Here is a 19477-nt window from a genome sequence, read left to right on the forward strand (position 1 = left end):
TTTCAGTCTCAGTTCTTGAAATAACTCCTCAGAGGCCAGTGTCCCTTTTTTTTTAACAAACTATTCCACTCCTAAGGAGTGTCATTCCTGACACGCCTATACAGGTGAGACACACTCCTTGGGCAGGCAATTATGACCTCAATCAGGGAGCTCATACTCCAAGAGGCAACCCTCATTGGCCTCATTGAGGTTGTTATAATGTAACCAATGTCATCATTGTAATCTGTTATCATGTAACCAATGGTAACATACTACGAGGGTCAGCTGACCTGGTAGACAATGTAACCAATGGCAAAGAGATATGATTCTTTATTCATTCATGGGACATGGGCCCGAGACACAGAGGGACAAAAGTTCCATTCAATCGGGAAACTAGACTCGTACTTAAAGGGAACTTCCTCTGGAGATCTGGAAAAAAGGAATGTGACACATTGGAGAAGACATCCCAACCCAAGAATGGGAATATTAAATTCAGGTACTGTTAGATTGATTGAACTTTTTTTACTGAATTCAAATTCCACCATCTGCCATGGCAGGATTTGAATCCAGGTCCCCAGAACATTACCTAAGTTTCTGGATTAATAGCCCAGTGATAATACCACTGGGCCGTCATCGCCCCAGGTGGTCAGCTGACCCAGTATAAATAGATAGCAAATGGGGATTGTAGCGAGCTTGTGTGGCCCAGGGTATAGCCTGAGTGTTGGTGCAATTAAGTTTCTTTATTAAACTTTTTCTTTGATTTATTTTCTGAGGTTAATTCTTTTATTGCTGGCAACTGAAGATCTTTACTGGTGGATGAACAGAGGTCATTATAATTGTGAAGAAGTGTCCAAGATGTTAACTTGTGTTTTCTTCTCCCGCTCTGCAGCTGCTGACTGACCTGCTGTGTCTTTCCAGTATTGTTGGGGTCTGTTTAATCCTGCGTAGTGTTTATATTGGATCAGAGTGGTAGCATAGTTTCCTGATCCAAAACATCACCCAAAAGAAAAGGATCACGAACTAAAAGAGAAAACGCTGGAAAATCTCAGCAGGTCTGGCAGCATCAGCAAGGAGAGAAAAGAGCCAGATGAGCCTTTGTCAAAGCTAAAAGGCATAGAAAGTGGGAGATATTCCACAGGGAGAGGGAATGAAAGATGAGTCGTAGCCACAGAAACCAGGGGAAAGGCTGCTAATGGCAACCCATAGAGAGAATAGAAGGTTTGAATGGCCAAACGACCAAAAGGAGCACTAGTTTGTCTCTCTTGAGCTATCTTCTTCTCACAGGAGGACTGCCCTACCTTCCTGGATAGTAAATGCTGATTGACTTGCTGTACGTTGGTTGCATTTTCTGTTTCCAGTTCGGCCCCAGAAAGAGCAGGGCAGTAGGACTAATTGAAGTGATTCCTCCGCAAAGAGAGCAGTGGTCCCCTTGTGTTCTGTAGGATTCCTCTGATATCCAGGCTTTGCATTTTGATTAATCTACAGTGTCTAATACAACCTGATTGCTTTCAAAAGTGAGGTCTGCATTTTAGGCTTTGGAAGTAAAAGGGAATGAGCTTTGAAACACACCATGCAATGAAATACAGCCTCTTTAATGGAATCCACTTTGAAGCCGGGGCATTTAGATAACTGGCGAGTTAGTGATGATCACCCAGAGAAATGCCTCGAGATTGAAAAATTACATTTTGGGTTTGTAGAAGCAGATCTGTACCAGCTGCTTGTACACTGAACAGAAGTTTATCTAAAGAATTCTTTAAGACTAAGGTTTTTATCAGATTCTGAAAAAAAATAAATAAGGAGACAAGATAACACTGCAGGGATCCTAACTGATAGCTTTCTACCTATGGAGTCAAACAACAAAGGCTTATATTTACGTTGCATTTTTAATGTGCTAAAAGATTCCAAAGCATATGGACAATAATTGAATGTTGAGAACTGGAGGAAAAGGGATCGAAGGAGGTGACTAAACGCATGTTTCTGAGGAGGATGGAGGGAAGAAACAGAGTGATCTGACAAAGCACAAGGACTGTTCCAGAGGTCAGAGACCTATTACTGACTGCCCTGTAGCTGGAAGTGGAACCAATCAAAGAGGATGTGAAAAAACCAGAAGCTGCACAGTTAAAGAATGTAGAAGCAAGTGAAGTAAACTGAGTGGTGGGGGGGATGAGGCTATGGACAGATCAGCAGCTGAGAAACTTGACCTGAAAGCAGATAGAAATCCAGTGAAGATCAGCAGTCAGAAGAAGAGTGGCAGAACGGTGCAGGGATTGGATGAGGAGTTTTGGATAAATTGACTTTATACAGTTTAAAACCCAAGGGGTTAACAAAGAAGAGTACTTGAGTGGTGGCAAAGTGAGAATCAATAGCAGTAAGGTACAAGTGGGCTGGGTAATGTTGTGCTGGTAGAAATAGGCAGTTTTGACAGTGGCTTCCAGTCCCTCAATATTGCTCAAGTCATAATCAGTGAGGACACCTAAAACTGCCCTCTGTCAGAACTGGGTACTAACCAACAGAGTTACTGCCAATTGTGTTGTAGAATCCAGGCCATTTGGCCCATTGAGTCCGCACTGACAACAATCCCACCCAGGCCCTATCCTCGCAATCCCACACATTTAACCTGCTAATCCCCCTGACACTAAGGGACAATTTAACACAGCCAATCAACCTAACACATACAGCTTTGGACAGTGGGAGGAAACCCTTGCAGACACGGGGAGAACATGCAGACTCCACACAGTTAGTCACCCAGAAGTGGACCCGGGTCCCTGGCACTGTGAGGCAGCAGTGTTAACCATTCTGCCACCATGCTGCCCATTGTCTTTTGGTGATAACCCATCAAGATGCTCCTTGTGCTTACACTAACTGTACCAACAAATATCGTTCTTTCCTGTACCATCATTGCTGGGCAATTCTTAATATCCTGCAGGTCCCAGGCCGTTCTGTGATTTAGAGAAAGCTTGATTTGATTTTGATTTGATTTATTATTGCCACGTGTATTAACATACAATGAAAAGCATTATTTGTTGTGTGCTGTACCAACAAAGCATACCATTGATAGAAAAGGAAATGAGAGAGTGTAGAATGTAGTGTTACAGTCATAGCTAGGGTATAGCTAGAGAATGCAAGGTAAGTCCATTCAAAAGTCTGACAGCAGAGGGAAGAAGCTGCTTTTGAGTCTGTTGGTACGTGACCTCAGACTTTTGCATCTTTTCCCGACGGAAGAAGGTGGAACAGAGAATGTCCGGGGCGCGTGGGGGTCCTTAATTACGCTGGCTGCTTTGCCGAGGCATTGGGAAGTGTAGACAGAGTCAATGGATGGGAGGCTGGTTTGCGTGATGGATTGGGTACAGTCACGACCTTTTGTAGTTCCTTGCAGTCTTGGGCAGAGCAGGAGCCCATACCAAGCTGTGATACCACCAGAAAGAATGCTTTCTATGGTGAGTCTGTAAACGTTGGTGAGAGTCGTAGTTGACAAGCCAAATTTCCTTAGTCTTCTGAGAAAGTAGAGGCGTTGGTGGGCTTTCTTAACTATAGTGTTGGCATGGGGGGATCAGGACAGGTTGTTGGTGATCTGGATACCTAAAAACCTGGAGTTCTCGACCCTTTCTACTTCATCCCCATTGATGTAGACAGGGGCATGTTCTCCTCTACGCTTCGTGAAGTTGATGACAATCTCCTTTGTTTTGGTGACATTGAGGGAGAGATTATTGTTGCTGCAACAGTTCGCCAGATTCTCTATCTCATTCCTGTACTTGCTTGTTGTGTAACCAAGTCTCAATGAGGCAGACTGAATTAAGTTCTAGTAAGTGGTGACAGCTAGCAGGGAACTGAAGGATTCTAACCTTATATTCCTTTTTAAGGGGAACTGTAACCATCACTTTATTCCCTTGATATTCCTTTTTGTAAGAAAAATATTCTCTTCCTCCTCCATCCATTGTGTTACAAACTCTCCTACTCTCAGGGTCGCTGCTGGAATCATCACATCGCAGATTAGAACTGATCTTATCAAGTCAAATTCAAAGTAACTTATTCATTGTCCTTTTTTGTAATTCTTCCTTCCTGTAAGGAAGCATTTTAACAGAAGGTTTTGAAGAATAATTATATATTGACAAATTTTCCATCTCAATTCAGTAACTGAGTCACTTCATCCCTCTCTCTATATATGAACCTCCATGTTTCATGTACTTATGAGGTACAGAGGGCTCATTTAGTCAAATTGAACCATTCCTCTTAATTAAGGGTGCAGAGGCCCACAAGAGGTACCCTTTTAACCAGGAAAACAGTTTTGTTGGAAAAGTGTTCAAAACTCTGCCTGGAAATTGTATCTTGTTAACTTTACTTTGGTATTGACTGTTCTAAGGTTTGTAGTGTTCACTTTTGTTTAAAGTGGCCTCTGATGATTTCAGTAACAGCCTGGTATCATGGTAGCTATTGACCTAAAGGAAGCGTGGCGAACAGAATTCTCAACTAGATTCAGAATAAAACAGAGTAATACTAAATACTCCTTACCAGAATGTTGTAGGTGCAACTACAGGGTAACAAATTGGAGGGTAAGATTAATTAAATGGAATTCTAGGTTCTGAGTGATAATTGATGTCTTACCTTGCATTCTAATATAACGGAAAATTGGAATTTAATGTCCATGCCCATCCATGCCCAATATTTCAATTTTTCCTTAATGTAATGCTTTATATCTTTTTAGGCTCCTACCTTAAAACAATTGAGTTTGTGGCTGTTAAAACAAGATTAGTGCCTGAAATATTTATTTATTGTTCATAGAATCCATTCGACCCATCGCATTTGCACTGACCACAATCCCAGCCAGACCCTATCCCCGTAACCCCACACATTTACCCTAGCTAATCCCTCTGACACTATGGGGTAATTTAGCCTGGCCAATCCATCTAACCCGCACATCTATGGAATGTGGGAGGAAACCGGAGCCCCCAGAGGAAACCCACACAGACACGGGGAGAATGTGCAAACTCCACACAGACAGTGACCTAAGAGAGAAATTGAACTTGGATCCCTGGTGCTGTGAGGCAGCAGTGCTAATCACTGTGCCACCGTGCTGCTCCTTATGAAGTACTTTTCTAAATCATTGATCCCTGCTATGGTGGCACAGTTGTTCACACGACTGCTTCACACCGCCAGGGACCCGAGTTCAATTCCACCCTCGGCTCACTGTCTGTGTGGAGCCTGCACGTTCTCCCCGTGTCTGTGTGGGTTTCCTCCAGGTGGTCCGGTTTCCTCCCACAGTCCAAAGATGTGCGGGTTAGGTTGATTAGCCATGTGAAATTGCCCCTTGATATCCCAAGATGTATAGGTTAGTGTATTAGCTGGATAAATGTGTGGGGTTGTGGGAATAGGATAAGATGCCCTTTTGGAAAGTCAGTGTGGACTTGATGGGCCGAATGGCCTCTTCTCCGCTGTAAGGATTCTGTGATCCCATGATTCCCAGGATTGCTGTTATTTCAGTGGGACGGGACCGCAGTTACCTGTCTGTGCCCCCTTCATGGTCATGTTTCCCAGAGAGCATGTGGTGCCACCAGTCCTGCGCTAGGTTCAGTTCGACACAGTGCTGGGGTGGGGTTGTTAAGTGATCCAAACTGAAAATGGTGGAAATATGCAGCATGGCAGGCAGCAGAGAGTGAAACAGAGTGAACGGTCCAGGCCAATGAGCCTTTCACCTGATGAAGGGTCAATGACCTGAAACTTTGGGTGGGATTCCCAGGCCGCAGGCACCCCAAGACCGGAAATTTCCACTCAGTGGATTTTTGAATGGTCCACCAGATTTTTCTGTCTTGTTCACTGCAATTCCTGCAGCAGGCGAGAACGGGAGAACTTCCACCATTCTCACTGGGCGGGATTCCACCACTTTTCCCCAGGGTGTGTTTTGCGGAGGTGGCCTCCTATTGGAGCCTTTGATTCTGCTGTTAACAACAGGCTTTCCCGTTGTTTGCATCCTCTCCTCGGGATCTGTGGCAGGTAGGGGGTGGGGGTGTTGCGTGTGGCGGGGGGGGGAGGAGGGGGGTGGTGCAGGGGGGGTGGGGTGTGTTGGTGGCCATCGGTGGGACCCGAAGATTCTGCCAATGGGATTGACCGGAAAATTTCAGCCTCTGTATCTCGGTAGATGCTGCCTGACCTGTTGACCATTTCCAGCATTTTCTGTTTTTATTTCAGATTCCCAGCCTGTGTAATAATCCACTTTTGTCAGACTGGGTGGTCAATTTATTTCTGAATCCTGAAAGAAAGGATCACATCTTCACACTCTGAACAAGGGCTCAATAAAATCTTTTTTGTCTAATTTCTACATAATTAGCTTTTGCAAGATTAGCTGGGCCATTAAGAATAGTGAGTTCCTGCTGGGTTAGCTGGCATGGCTACAGAATTACCCCTGGGTCAGTGGGTAAAGGGGTGGAGACTGGGGAAGGGTGATTGGAATCATTCAGAATTCCTGCTGTCTTGATAGTTATTCACCAAATTCAGCTGGAAATGCTCATCTGGATCTGGGAAGAGCGTTGAGATGGGCTGTGGCAATTACATGCCAATAAACCGGGAGATCCATGCAGGCAAATCCAACAGAATGGTGTAACTCTTTCAAAGCTCCCATATTAAGAACACCCATTTGGATGAGGCATTGAGGAATGCCCAACACTGGTGGAACCAGGTCACAGGGCAGCAGCGTGGCACAGTGGTTAGCACTGCTGCCTCTCAACTCCAGGGACCCGGGTTCAATCCCAGCCTCGGGTGACTGTCTGTCTGTGTGGAGTTTGTACATTCTCCCCATGTCTGTGTGTGTTTCTTCCGGGTGCTCTGGTTTCCTCCCACAGTCCAAAGATAGAAAGTCTATTTATTAGTCACAAGTAAGGCTAACGTTAACACCGCAATGAAGTTACTGTGAAATTCCCCTAGTCACCACAGTCCGGCACCTGTTTGGCTCAATGCACCTAACCAGCATGTCTTTCAGAATGTGGGAGGAAACCGGAGCACCCGGATGAAACCCATGCAGACACGGGGAGAACGCGCAAACTCCACACAGACAGTGACCCAAGCCAGGAATCAAACCCAAGTCCCTGGCACTATGAAGCAGCAGTGCTAACCACTGCGCTACCGTGCTGCCCATGTGTAGGTTAGGTGGATTGGCCACGCTAAATTGCCCCTTCATGTCCCAAGATGTGTAGGTTACATGGATTAATCATGGTATACGTGTGGGGTTACAGGAATAGGGTGCAGGGGAGGGCCTGGGTAAGATACTCTGTCAGAGAGTTGGTGCAGGCTCAATGGGCCAAATCGTTCTCTGCACTGTAAGGATTTAATGATTCTAAAACTCCGTGCCTTCAGGGTAGAGGGCAATTAGTGAGAAAAAGACCCAAAAAATGTGTCCAAAATGGAATCTAAGGAATTTGTGCATTGATTGATATTGGACTCTGATATTTGTCTTAGCTGTTGCTCAATAAAACAACTGGTAAATTATGTTATAATGATTTCATGTTATTTATGGACCCTTTCTCTTCTTGATGTTTCTTTGCAGAAGGAATGAACTGTATGAATAAAAACCATGGATGCGCTCACATCTGTCGAGAAACTCCAAAGGGAGGAATTGCCTGTGAATGTCGACCTGGATTTGAACTCACAAAAAACCAACGGGATTGCAAGTGTAAGTCCCAGGTTATATCTGTGTATCATCCTGTACTGGGTAATAAGTTTCAGAGTGTTAAAGATCCCATTCCTGCGGGGTGGTCATGTGATGTGAGCGCTGGAATGGCTGCGTTTTCCCGAGCTCTGGCGTTTTTTTTAACCCGTTTTGTAATCCTGTTGCACGTCCCTGTAATTGGGTTTTGTATATAATCTGTGCCATGTTCGCGGAGGATCCCAGTTCACCTTTTTGACTGAATTGAGTCGAAGCGATCCTTGTTGGTGTGATGCGGTTGGAGCTGACGTGGGTGGGGCCCGGTTAACCGTGGCGATGTCTTTGGTGGGTAGGCCTGGTGGTGCCCTTGGAGGATGTAGTCTGCTCCCCGTCGTGTGTGTCCACGGTAATGGAGTGTGAGACTTCCTTTGAAGAGTGAATGATACAGAGATTAGAATCCTCCCAGGCCAGAGGGAGAGTTCCTCAGTAAAGGCTTACCCTCAATCCTTGGAGTTCCTGCTGCTTGGTGTGTCGAACATCCTGGGCAAGTGGGAGGACATGGTCGGACGAGGACTGCGCACCATGTGCTTTTCACAGGAAGTATCACAGTCCAATGTGGTGGGCATTCACGATGTGCGCCGGGAAGCAGGATACACCCTCCTCATTTCTGTTCATAAGAACACCAACTGCACTACCTGACCACGGGCCTGCTCACCGGTGACGCTGCCACAGTCAATCAGGCCCCAACCAAGTCAGTTCCAACCACATCCCATACCTGTAGATGGTGCCCTCGGGAAGAGGAAGCGCTGTGGTGAGATTTTGGGAACTGGCCACCATGCTTTCACCATCTCGCTCTGAGAGTCAGTTGCGTCTTTGCCCTTTCCTGATTTCATGGATGGCTGGTGGTCCTGTGGCTCTTCGCTGATCCTGTGCTTTGCTCCCTTGTGAGTTTGCTCCTGATTTTGAATGACACGGTGGTTAGCGCTGCTGCCTCACAGCGCCAGGGTCCTGGGTTCAATTTCCCTGCACTGTAGGGATTCTATGATATGTGATGTTAACTTTTGTGTCCTTGCTGGCGGCAAGGTGGGCGTGTGGGGAAGTGGGAGAGGAGGAGGTGGGGGTGAGTGGAGGAGGAGAGGGGGTGCAGGAGGAGAAGGAGGGACGCAGGAGGAGGGGGGTGCAGCATGGGGATGGGGGGGCAACTGGTCTCCAGCCAGGATCCTCTTCCTGTTTTTTGTCAGGGAGTGTACCGAGTTTGCCTTGGAGGTTCTGCTATACGTATTTGCCTGGCTGTTTTTTGCATGCTGTAATCCTTGCGTTTGCTCAGAAGAACATTCTTTTGCAGTAGCCTTCACTTTAGTTATAGAAAAGGTCCACAGCAGAGTGGTGGGTGGGTGGATAGGTATGGAGATGGTTGGTGTGGCTGCAAGTACTTATTTTAGGTGAGGAAAGTCCCCCATGAGAGCTCTTGGTGTTGTGTTTTTCAATAGTTATTCTAGATCTAAGAAATCCTGTGCTTACTCTGCACTGCTGCGAACAGACTAAATATCCTGGAGTAGACTGGACTTCTCATGGCCATTGGTGACTGTAATTGGCAGTTGTGTGGAGGCGGGTGGCTGTGGGGCGGGGAAGGGTGTGCACATGGGGGGGAGGTGTGCACATGGGGGGCAGGTGTGTGTGTGTGGGGGGAGAAGGTGTGCGTGGGGTGGGGTGGGGGGGGAGGGGGGCAGGTATGTGCATGATGGGTGCATCCCTGAGTACAGTTAATAGGTCTTTGAGATTCCAGTTTCTATTCTGTTGTTCGGTGAAAGGTTGTGCATCATAATGCCGTGTTTCCATGGCCTTATCCTGTTATCCTGATTCCCCACACACTTTCCCTGTCGTCCTTTCAATATCCGTACAGGAGGAGGCGCTGTCCACAATGGCGGGGATTGTGGTGTCTGATTCTATGAATTATTTATATTGATTTTTGATGGCCTTCTCCATAAATAAATATTAAATGACAATCATTCTGTACTGTGCTGACTCTGGGGAATTTGTCGTGTGTTGTAACTGAACATAAAGCTGAAAATTCTAAATAAAAACAATATTTAAAAACAGATCGTATTCCAGCACCGAAAGGTATTCAGTTACTCTCCGCGAGGCATGATCTTTATTTCATTGATTGACTAACATGAGGAAGGAGGCTGGGAGAATTCTAATCTGCCCACCAAGTACAACTGAACAAGTGTCTGAAGGCTCTCCTCATAGGTCAGTCAGTAGAAGCTTTGAGAAAGAAAGCTAACATTTGAGGGGTAGAGAGGGACACTGCCTGGGCCAGAGTGACGCTAAATAATTAATCAGGACTTTCTGTTGTCATTCCATTCCAGCCAACAACTGCTGCCCTCGCAATGCATGTTGAGCACTGGTAAAGGTCAGGGCTGTATCCTGGTGTTTTTGCTGTCCAACAGCCTGTGAACCCTCTAACAAAGCTCGCAGGGGAATTTAGTGAATGTATCAACACCTTCCAAGCAACAGAGGAGATTGTGGTTAGTGCAGAATCAGTGGGTCGAATGGCCTCCTTCTGTACTGTGGGGATTGTATGTGTTGTACAACTAACAGAATCTGCATCGAGTGGAGGAACAGAATGGGAGGAAGGACGATAGTCTACAAATGCAGGTTTAAATGCATGAGTTGAGGAGTTTACAGATGTATCGATGATGCAGGGGCAAACTATGTTTTAGTTTCTTCCACCTTCCATCAAACAACGGGTTCCAAATAGATAACAGATGTGATGCTCTATAATACCTGGCTGTTTTTGGGAGGAATATGTCACTATCTCATAAGAAAATGCAAAGTGTTTTCTTTTCCCCTTGCAATTCAGTTCCTGGCCAACCTTCCCTTTTCTGGTGGAGGCAGGAATTGGCGTGTGGCCCTCAAAACTCAACCAAGCTTGAACCAGCTGAGGTGCCAAAGCAGAATGGAGTCCCCGTCTGCTCTGTCTCCTCCGTGGGCAACCACGAGCTTTCTCTGAACATCTTGCTAGTAGTTGGAAACCATCAGAGAATGGGATTGTACAGGACCCCACCAGGAGCTCAACCACAGTCCAACACCTTTCCAGCAGTGTTGATAACTCTCATCCTTGTTGCAGCTTCAGTTCTGTATTTTGGACTCTCAATAAAAAATAATAAAAGTTGTAGTTTTTACAGAATCTTTTGCTCCATTTAAGCATTAAGGAAATGAAGTTACAGCTCGACCTTCATGAAACCTGAGCAAGTGTAGAGTGCAAGTTACAACAGCAGGGTGTTACAGATCCATGTGATGGTGAAGCATGGGGGCCAAACACTATCTGTTCCTCTTAACATAGAAACTTTAATGAAATCACCTTCTAACTTTCTAAATTCCAGAGAGTACAGCCCGATTTTGTGTAATCTCTCCTCGTAATTCATCCTTTGAAACCTCCAAGATCAATATTGTTTAAAGTTTATTTATTAGTGTCACAAGGAGGCTTACATTAACACTGCGATGAAGTTACTGTGAAAATCTTCTAGTCGCTACGCTCCTGCACCTTTTGGGGTACACCGAGGGAGAATTTAGCATGGCCAATGCACCTAACCAGCACGTCTTTCAAACTGTGGGAGGAAACCGGAGCACCTGGAGGAAACCCACACAGACACGGGGAGAACGCCGCACAGACAGTGACCAAAGCTGGGAATTGAACCCAGGTCCCTGGTGCTGTGAGGCAGCAGTGCCAACCACTGTGCCATCTTTCCTTAGGTGTGGTGTTTGTGGTGTCTAGATTATGGTGCTCACTGTAATCTATGTATGGACTAAGCTGGGTTCTGTATATCTAAAACATGACTTCTACCCCTTTGTATTCCTGCTCTTCAAATACAAAGAACAGAACTCTGTTAGCCTTCCATACTGTGCCAGGGCATTTCAATAATCCATATGTACCCAAACCTTAATCTCTTTGGACATCCATTGTTTCGAGCTTTTCACTGTTCAGGAAATACACTGTTCTAACCTTGCTGGCTCTGAAGCAAATGCCTTCACGTTCGCCGACATTGAAATCCTGAAAGTGGGCCATCTGCCTGTCCCTTTTGGGCTGTGGGATGTTGTGAGGTTCATAGAATCATACAATCCCTACAGTGCAGAAGGAGGCCATTCAGCCCATCAAGTCACACTGACTCTCTCACACAGCTGCCAGAATTCTACCACCCCGTCTGCCACAGGAATCAGAGTGGGTAAGGGGCGGACAGTGGGAAGGTCCATTGACTTAGAGCAGGATTTTCCATTCTCAGGTTGAGTAAGGCCATAAAATCCCACCCAGCATCTTACCACCCCGCCCACCTGCTATCCCCATAACCCCATTTACTTACCCCACTCATCCTCCTAAACGACACATCTTGAGATAAGATGTCCCAAAATGTATACGTTAGGAGAGACAATTTAGCACGGCCAATCCACCTAACCTACATCTTTGGAGTGTGGGAGGAAACCGGAGCACCCAGAAGAAAACCACGCAGACACGGGGAGAATGTGAAAACTCTGCACAGACAGTGACCCAAGGCAGGAATTGATCCTTGATCCCTAGCACTGTGAGACAGCAGTGCTAACCACTGTGCCACCGTGCCATCCTAGCTGTGATGATGAGGAAGAGGGTGTGACATGGCTCATGTTTAGGGATTTAAAAGCTCTGCTGACTTGCTGGTGTATTGGTGATGGAGTAACCGTGAGCCACTGAAGGAGTGAGGGGAGTGTGTTTACATTAAAGAAAGAGAACTCTCACAACTATTGCAAAATTCCAAAAATTGTCTAAAATTCATTGGATTGTTTTTCTTTTAATTGACAGGGAATCCAACCCTGATTATATCACAGCTTCTTAAAACTAGTAGCCATTTTTATTTTTGTGGAAAGGAAAATAAACAAATGAAATCAAGATTATATTGAATTTCTTTCTAACTGGTAGCATTTTTTTAATAGTAATCAAAACAAGCCACCAAAAGAAACATTCCCGAGATGGTTTGCTACCCAACTATAAAAGACGATGGTTCCCAACTATGGTTGGATAAGGATCTCAAAACATGTTCTTTGACACATTTGTGAGGCCGGGGGTCAGTTAATGCAACCCTCCTGCGTTTATCAAAACCCTAATCATGTGTTTTCTCTCTGCAGTGACGTGTAACTATGGAAACGGAGGTTGCCAGCACACGTGTGATGATACTGATCAAGGCCCCAAGTGTGGCTGCCATCTGAAGTTTGCCCTGCACTCTGATGGGAAAACATGTGTTGGTGAGTGGCCGCCTCAGACTGAGATATCGCAAGCAGCTCCAAGAAACGGGGTCTTGGAGTTGAGAAATCTGATGTAATCAGTCAAGGAAATGGCTTGGATTTACAATTTTATACACCATTTCCACACATAATGGGAAGCAGAGCTGGTCAGCCAAGACTGCCAGAGATCTAAAGGCCAAGTTTGGATGGATTCACAGATGTCAGGAGGCTTTGAGGGTGGAGACAGAGTAGGGTAGGTGTTTAAGGAGGGATGGGGTCAGAGGATGTGGGGTGGAGGGTGCGGAATCTAAAAGGGTGAATTGGCTTGGAGGCCTTCTGTTTGTCAAAATTGAATTACAGTAAATACTGAAGGGATTTCTGTCCAAAGTGCGGTCAGACGGAGAGCGGTCATGGAGAGTTGTTCATCCTTGCGAGAAAAGGAGTAAAACATCGATTAACAAAGTGAATCATAGGAGTTTGGGAAGTACAGAAACATTTCCCATCCAACCACAATGCAGCAAGTGAGGGAGAAGTTCGAGTCTGGAAGTTCCCTTGTGTTGCGTGGTCTCTGTCAGCGTTACGGTGGTCTGGCCTGCTTGGGTCGTGTATTTTGCATTATTAAAGTTTACTTGTTGATGTCACAAGTAAGCTTACATTAACACTGCAATTAAGTTACGGTGAAATTCCCCTAGTCGCCACGCTCCGGTGCCTGTTCAGGTACACTGAGGGAGAATTTAGCATGGCCAATGCATCCTAACCAGCATGTCTTTTGGAACGTGGGAGGAAACTAGAGCACCCAGAAGAAACCCATGCAGTCACTGGGAGAACATGCAGACTCCGCAAAGACAGTGACCCAAGTCGGGAACTGAACCCAGGTCCCTGGCACTGTGAGGCAGCAGTGCTAACCACTGTGCTACCATTGTCCACTTCCTGCACAGAGCATGCAGCATTGCAGCAGGAGAAGCGTACCACTGAGTGCGCCCCCTGTGTGGCGGAGGCTTTTGACCCTGGTGACACACAGCTCATCCCAGCGACATGAAACCAGAACTCCAAACTTGGACCATGAAGTCCAGACAACTAAATAATGCATCAGTCACCAAAAATCAAATCTGCTGTGAGATTGCACTGGAACAAGTGCTAACTAAAGGTGAGACGTTATATCGATATGAACAGGAGTAGGCCATTTGGCTCCTCTCGCCTGCTGGATTTCATGGGTTTTTGGCTAATCTGATTGTGGCCTGTACTTTCCTGTCTACCATCCATATCATCCTGATAAATATTCAATGCCCCGGCCTCCACTATTCTCCGGGGAAGAGAATTCCGCAGAATAACAACAGTCTGAGAAATTCCCCACATTTCTGACTAAACTGGAAGGGGCTTTTTTTTAAAAGACTGTGTCCCGTAGTTCTGGTTTCTCCCGTAAGGAGAAACATCATAGAATCCCTACAGTGCAGAAGGAGGCCACTCAGCCCATCGAGTCTGCACCGAGAATAGTCCCACCTGGGCTCTGTTCCCGTAACCCCACCCTGTTAAGTATCCTCAGTATATTAAATGTTTCAATAAGGGCAGCTCTCGGGCCCGCTAATCTAACCTTTCCTGAAAAAACCCCTGGGTCCCAGAAATCAGTGGAGTGAAGTTTCAGTGCTCTGCTTCTAATGCAGTTGCCAGAGAAGGTCTCACCAATGTCCGTAAAACTCCCCGACTTTTATATTCCATTCCCTTACAATAAACAACAATATTCCGTTTGCCTTCCTGATCACATGCTGTACCTGCACACCAGCCTTTTGTGGTTCATGTACAAAGACACCCAGATCCCTCTGTACTGCAGGTTTCTGCAAAGTCCCTGCATCTAAATAATATCCCGCTTTTCCATTCTTCCTGCTTGAGTGGAGTGTTTCACATTTGCCCACGTGATACTCCATCTGCCACATTTTTGCCCATTCAGGTAATCTATCTTACTTTGCAGACTCCTTCGGGGGGTAGTTTTACCAGTTTGCCATGCCCATCGATGGGCAGCGGGCAGAACGAGCCAGAAAATTTGTACAAGAGCTGAGAAATCAGGATCACGCCCAATCTCTGGGCTTTCGTGATCTCACGGGAGCTGGGTTTCCGGCACAGTCAGCCTCCCGCCCATTTCCAGGGAGAGGCTGAATATTGTATTAATATATTTAAAAGAATTTGTTTCGTGAGCCCGTCACTTAATCGTCCAGGTTGCCGGGAAAGATTCTCTCTGGATAGGAAAACACCTGCTCCCCATGAGTGGGGAGTAGTCGTGCTGGCCTCGCAGGTGGAACTGGAGGATACTGACACCAACACTCAGAGGGTGGTGGGTTAGAGGAATCAGCTGCCATCGGTGGTGGTGGAGGCAAATTCAATAGGGTCTTTCAAGACACTTCTGGATGAGTACATGGGACTTAATAGGACTGAGGGTTCTAGGTAAGCCCAGTAGGTAGGGATATCATCAGCGCAACTTGTAGGCTGAAGAGCCTGGTTGTGCTGTAGTTTTTCTCTGTTCTATGTTCTAAAAAAACTATCTGCCCATTCTAAACTCACCTCCCAGTGCCTAGTCTGTAGCCTTGCAGGTTACAACACTTCAGCTGCTGATCTGGTTTATCTTTTAAATGCGTTGAGGGTTTCTGCCTCCACAAGCAGACCAGCCAGCGAACTGTAAACAGCCGCCACTCTCAGGGTGAAGAAGATTTTCCTCGTGTCTCCTCTAACTACTCCACCGATTACCTTAAACATCCAACCCTTCGTAACTCACCTCTCTGCTGAAGGAAACAAGGCATCCCTGTCCACTCTATCTAGGCCTCTCATAATCTTATGCACTTCAATCAAGTGATCTCAGCCTCCTCTGTTCAAAGGAATACAACCCTGTCCTATCCAATCCCTCCTCATAATTGAGAAGAGATTCCTCAGTTATGGAATTTTCAAGGCCTGGCAACATTCTTGTGAATCTTCTCTGAACTCTCTCCAGAGGAATTATGTATTCTTTAACAATGTGGTGTCTAGAACTGTACACAATTCTAGCTGTGGTCTCACCAGCGTATTATACATGGTCGGAACAGAACTGCACTGGCTTCTTGGAAGTTGGTTTTTTTTGCCAGGTTTTGAATGAAACGAAGGAGGAGGAGAAGAGTGACTGACTCCGGAATGAGGGCAGCTGCTGCTGTTGCTTCTAGTCTGTAACTTGGCTGCAGAGTGGAAGAGAAAGAGGGGGAAGGTCTGGGAGGAGGGAGGGAGGAAGAGGGGGAGGAAGATGAACAGGAGGCAGGCAGGTAGGAGCATCCTGAGCCCCATCTAACTGAAAGAATTGTGAGAGAGCAAATTGTGATGTTCTACTTCTACTGAAACAAGTGCCCCACCCCAACATGGACACACACTGGTTCGCACTGCTGCCTCACCGCGTCAGAACATAAGAAATAGGAGCAGGAGTAGGTCATCTAGCCCCTCGAGCCTGCCCCGCCATTCAACAAGATCATGACTGATCTGAAGTGGATCAGTTCCACTTTCCCGCTTTCTCCCCATAACCCTTAATCCCCTTGTCTATCAGAAACCTATCTACCTGTGACTTAAATATATTTAGCAAGGTAGCCTCCACCACTTCAACGGGCAGAGAATTCCAGAGATTCACCACCCTTTGAGTGAAGAAGTTCCTCCTCAACTCCTCAACATCTTTTCCCGAAGGTAGGTAGTCCAAAACTAGAGGGCATAGGTTTAAGGTGAGAGATACACAAGGTTCCAGGGGTAGAATTTAAAGTTGACTGGATGCCTGGAACCCCATTTCTCTGAATTTGTTGTTGGCACCCGGGGCCAGTGGCTGGAGAAGAACAGCCTCATGACCTTCCTGGGAATAAAGACATTCCAATCATTCGCCCAACAAATTTCAAGGCTCACCTTGTCGCTTACGTTGGAGCTACTGGGGATCTTCAACGACAGGTGAGAGGCGACTGAGACCCAGGGACCCAGGTTCAATTCCTGGCTTGGGTCTCTGTCTGAGCAGAGTCTGCACATTCTCCCCATGTCTGCGTGGGTTTCCTCCGGATGCTCCGGCTTCCCCCCACAGTGCAAAAGACATGCTGATTAGGTGCATCAGTCATGCTAAATTCTTCCTCAGTGTACCCAAACAGGTGCCGGAGTGTGGCGACTAGGGGATTTTCACAATAACTTCATTGCAGTGTTAATGTAAGCCTACTTGTGACAATAATAAATAAACTTTAAACCATTTACCACTATTATGCCCATTGCAGACTTATTCACCACACAATACCCTTGGTCAACGTGCAGATATAAAAGCCTTGAACAAAAACTTCTATAACTAATTTTATCCACCACAACAAACCATACTAACAGCGATTCACCCATGCACATTTCCCTAGCACCTGGATTGCACCTGCCCTTCAGCTCCAGGACAGTGCTATCCCAGTGATTACAGAATGACCGGTGGAAGGGGGTAGTCTCGAGGATTCCCACTGCCACTGGAACATCTGCATGGGAGCATTCTCAGCTGGCTCGCTTGAATGCAGTAACAAGGGCAGTAGCAGAGGGGCAATGTCTGGAAAACACGTGCCCCCAAATTGGCACTGCCAGTCCCACAGACTGAGTAACCTGTGGGAGCACCCACAGATATTCTGCTTCCTCGCCTCCTTGATGAGTGAGATCCACACCAAGGGTGGCAGCAGGCTGAGCTTACCATGGATCACACCCACTCCGCCTACTTCCACCGCAGCACTGTGATGTTAAATGGGTTCACCCTGTGCCGCAGTGTCCTCACCCACAGGAAGAAACATCCATCATCATGTCCACCTTGTCAAAACCATCCTTGTAAATTTCATTCAAGTGATCCGTCTCTCTGATAAACCCTAGTGGAAACAAGTCCAGTCTGTCTAACTTATGCTCAGAAGGCAACCTGGTCATTTCATTCATCAATCTGGTAAATCTCCTCTGAACCACCTCCATTATATTTACATCCTTCCTCAGATAAGGAGACCAAAATTATACACACTTGAGGACCAACATTTCTCAAAGTGTCTGGCTCAGACAGAAACGCAACGTGAAGTTCTCCAGCTCCACACATCAGTTTTCTCTCCAGATTTTGAACCACTTTGTCGAAAAAGATTAGCGGGCATGGATTACACTGGATTTTGCGTGCACGATGGTGATCCCATGCACAGAGAGTGCTGGCTCAAGATCCTACCCACCCCCCCAGCCCCCCGCCAGTACTTCAGAGTGTGGACTCACCAATGCCCTGTATAACTGGAGCATAACCTTACCTTTACGTCCAATTCCTCTCCTCATAAATTCTAGCATTCCATTTCCCTTCTTAGTAAATTGCTACTCTTGCATATTAAAGAAACGCAGGAGGTCCATGGGCACAGCATCTGCAACTTATAGGATGAGGGTGAGGAGGGAGTTGGGTGGGGGCTCAAGCCAGTCATTTAACATCAGCCTCTACAGATGGCCTTTGGCTATACCCTCCCACCCCCCACACCCCCGGCAAGCTGCCTTGCTGCTGTTGGCCTGCCTACAGGGAGTTGACCTGCCGCCTGTCACATCAGGAAACTGAAAGCCATCTGGAAGATCCCAGGATGTCTCCATTACTTGTCTTTAACAAGGCTGTTCAGGTGCCTAATTATCTGCCTACTTCCTGACCACTGGTGGCCATCTTGTGCACCTGAACCACCCAAAATGGCTGACATCCGGACTGGCACCCTGAACCCAATGCATTGGCTCTGGCAGTATACAGCCCAAAGTCTCTCTCTTCTTTTTCTTATCTAAAGTAAGAAAGTAAATGACAACAAAAATTCCAATGTGGGGATCATTAATCCTGTCACGTTCCCAGTGATTTACTTGTCTCACACTCTACCATCAAATCAAGTTCATCTGATATTGTATGTCTGCTCCAATAAATGATGCCTGCAGTTGTAGAATTATAGATCCCTACAGTGCAGAAGGAGGCCATTTGGCACCAACCATAATCCCACCCAGGCCCTAGCCCCACATCCCTAGGCATTTACCCTAATTAGTCCCCCTGACACTAAGGGACAATTTACCATGGCCTATCCACTTACCTTTGGAATGTGGGAGGAAATTGGAGCACCCCGAGGAAACCCACGCAGACATGGGGAGAATGTGGAAACTCCACACAGTGGCCTGAGCCCAGGAATTGAACCTGGGTCCCTGACACTGTGAGGCAGCTGTGCTAACCACTGTGCTACTGTGTGGGTCTCTGTGCCTACCCAGTACAGTGTCATTCACCATGACTCCCTACGTCCAGACTTTATCATTGCACTGTAACACACTTCCACAGTGGTAGATATTGTTTTATAGCAGTATGGCAAGCTTGTAGCACCATTATTACCATATCTAGGAATATTCCGTTTATTTATTATGGGGAACAGGAAAGTCCTGGTATTGGTTTAAAGTCTGGGCTGCATTAGTTATACTCAGTTCTAAGTGGCCTGTAATTGGAGTCAGCGTCACTGAATCAGACAGGAAAAATAAAAGTCCAGTTAAAGTTCCTATTTCTAATAATCAGTCAGTTAGTTAGGAGGAAGAAGGTGGACTATCTGAGGGCACTGCCATTTGATGATAGTATCTCTTCCTTCACCC

At 46.3% G+C, this 19477-nt stretch overlaps 1 protein-coding gene across 1 annotated transcript in view; it reads left to right on the plus strand.

Annotated features, from left to right (window-relative positions):
* LOC145357116 (signal peptide, CUB and EGF-like domain-containing protein 3) overlaps nucleotides 1-19477 on the plus strand; it is a 347330-nt gene that overhangs the window by 218908 nt on the left and 108945 nt on the right. Inside the window, exons 5-6 of the mRNA XM_080210261.1 lie at nucleotides 7514-7639; nucleotides 12770-12886. Coding sequence (XP_080066387.1) covers nucleotides 7514-7639; nucleotides 12770-12886 — 243 coding nt within the window. The remainder of the gene's footprint in view (nucleotides 1-7513; nucleotides 7640-12769; nucleotides 12887-19477) is intronic.

The sequence above is a fragment of the Carcharhinus amblyrhynchos genome, chromosome 22, assembly GCF_965287045.1.
Source record: "Carcharhinus amblyrhynchos chromosome 22, sCarAmb.v2.hapA, whole genome shotgun sequence".
Taxonomy (NCBI): domain Eukaryota; kingdom Metazoa; phylum Chordata; class Chondrichthyes; order Carcharhiniformes; family Carcharhinidae; genus Carcharhinus; species Carcharhinus amblyrhynchos.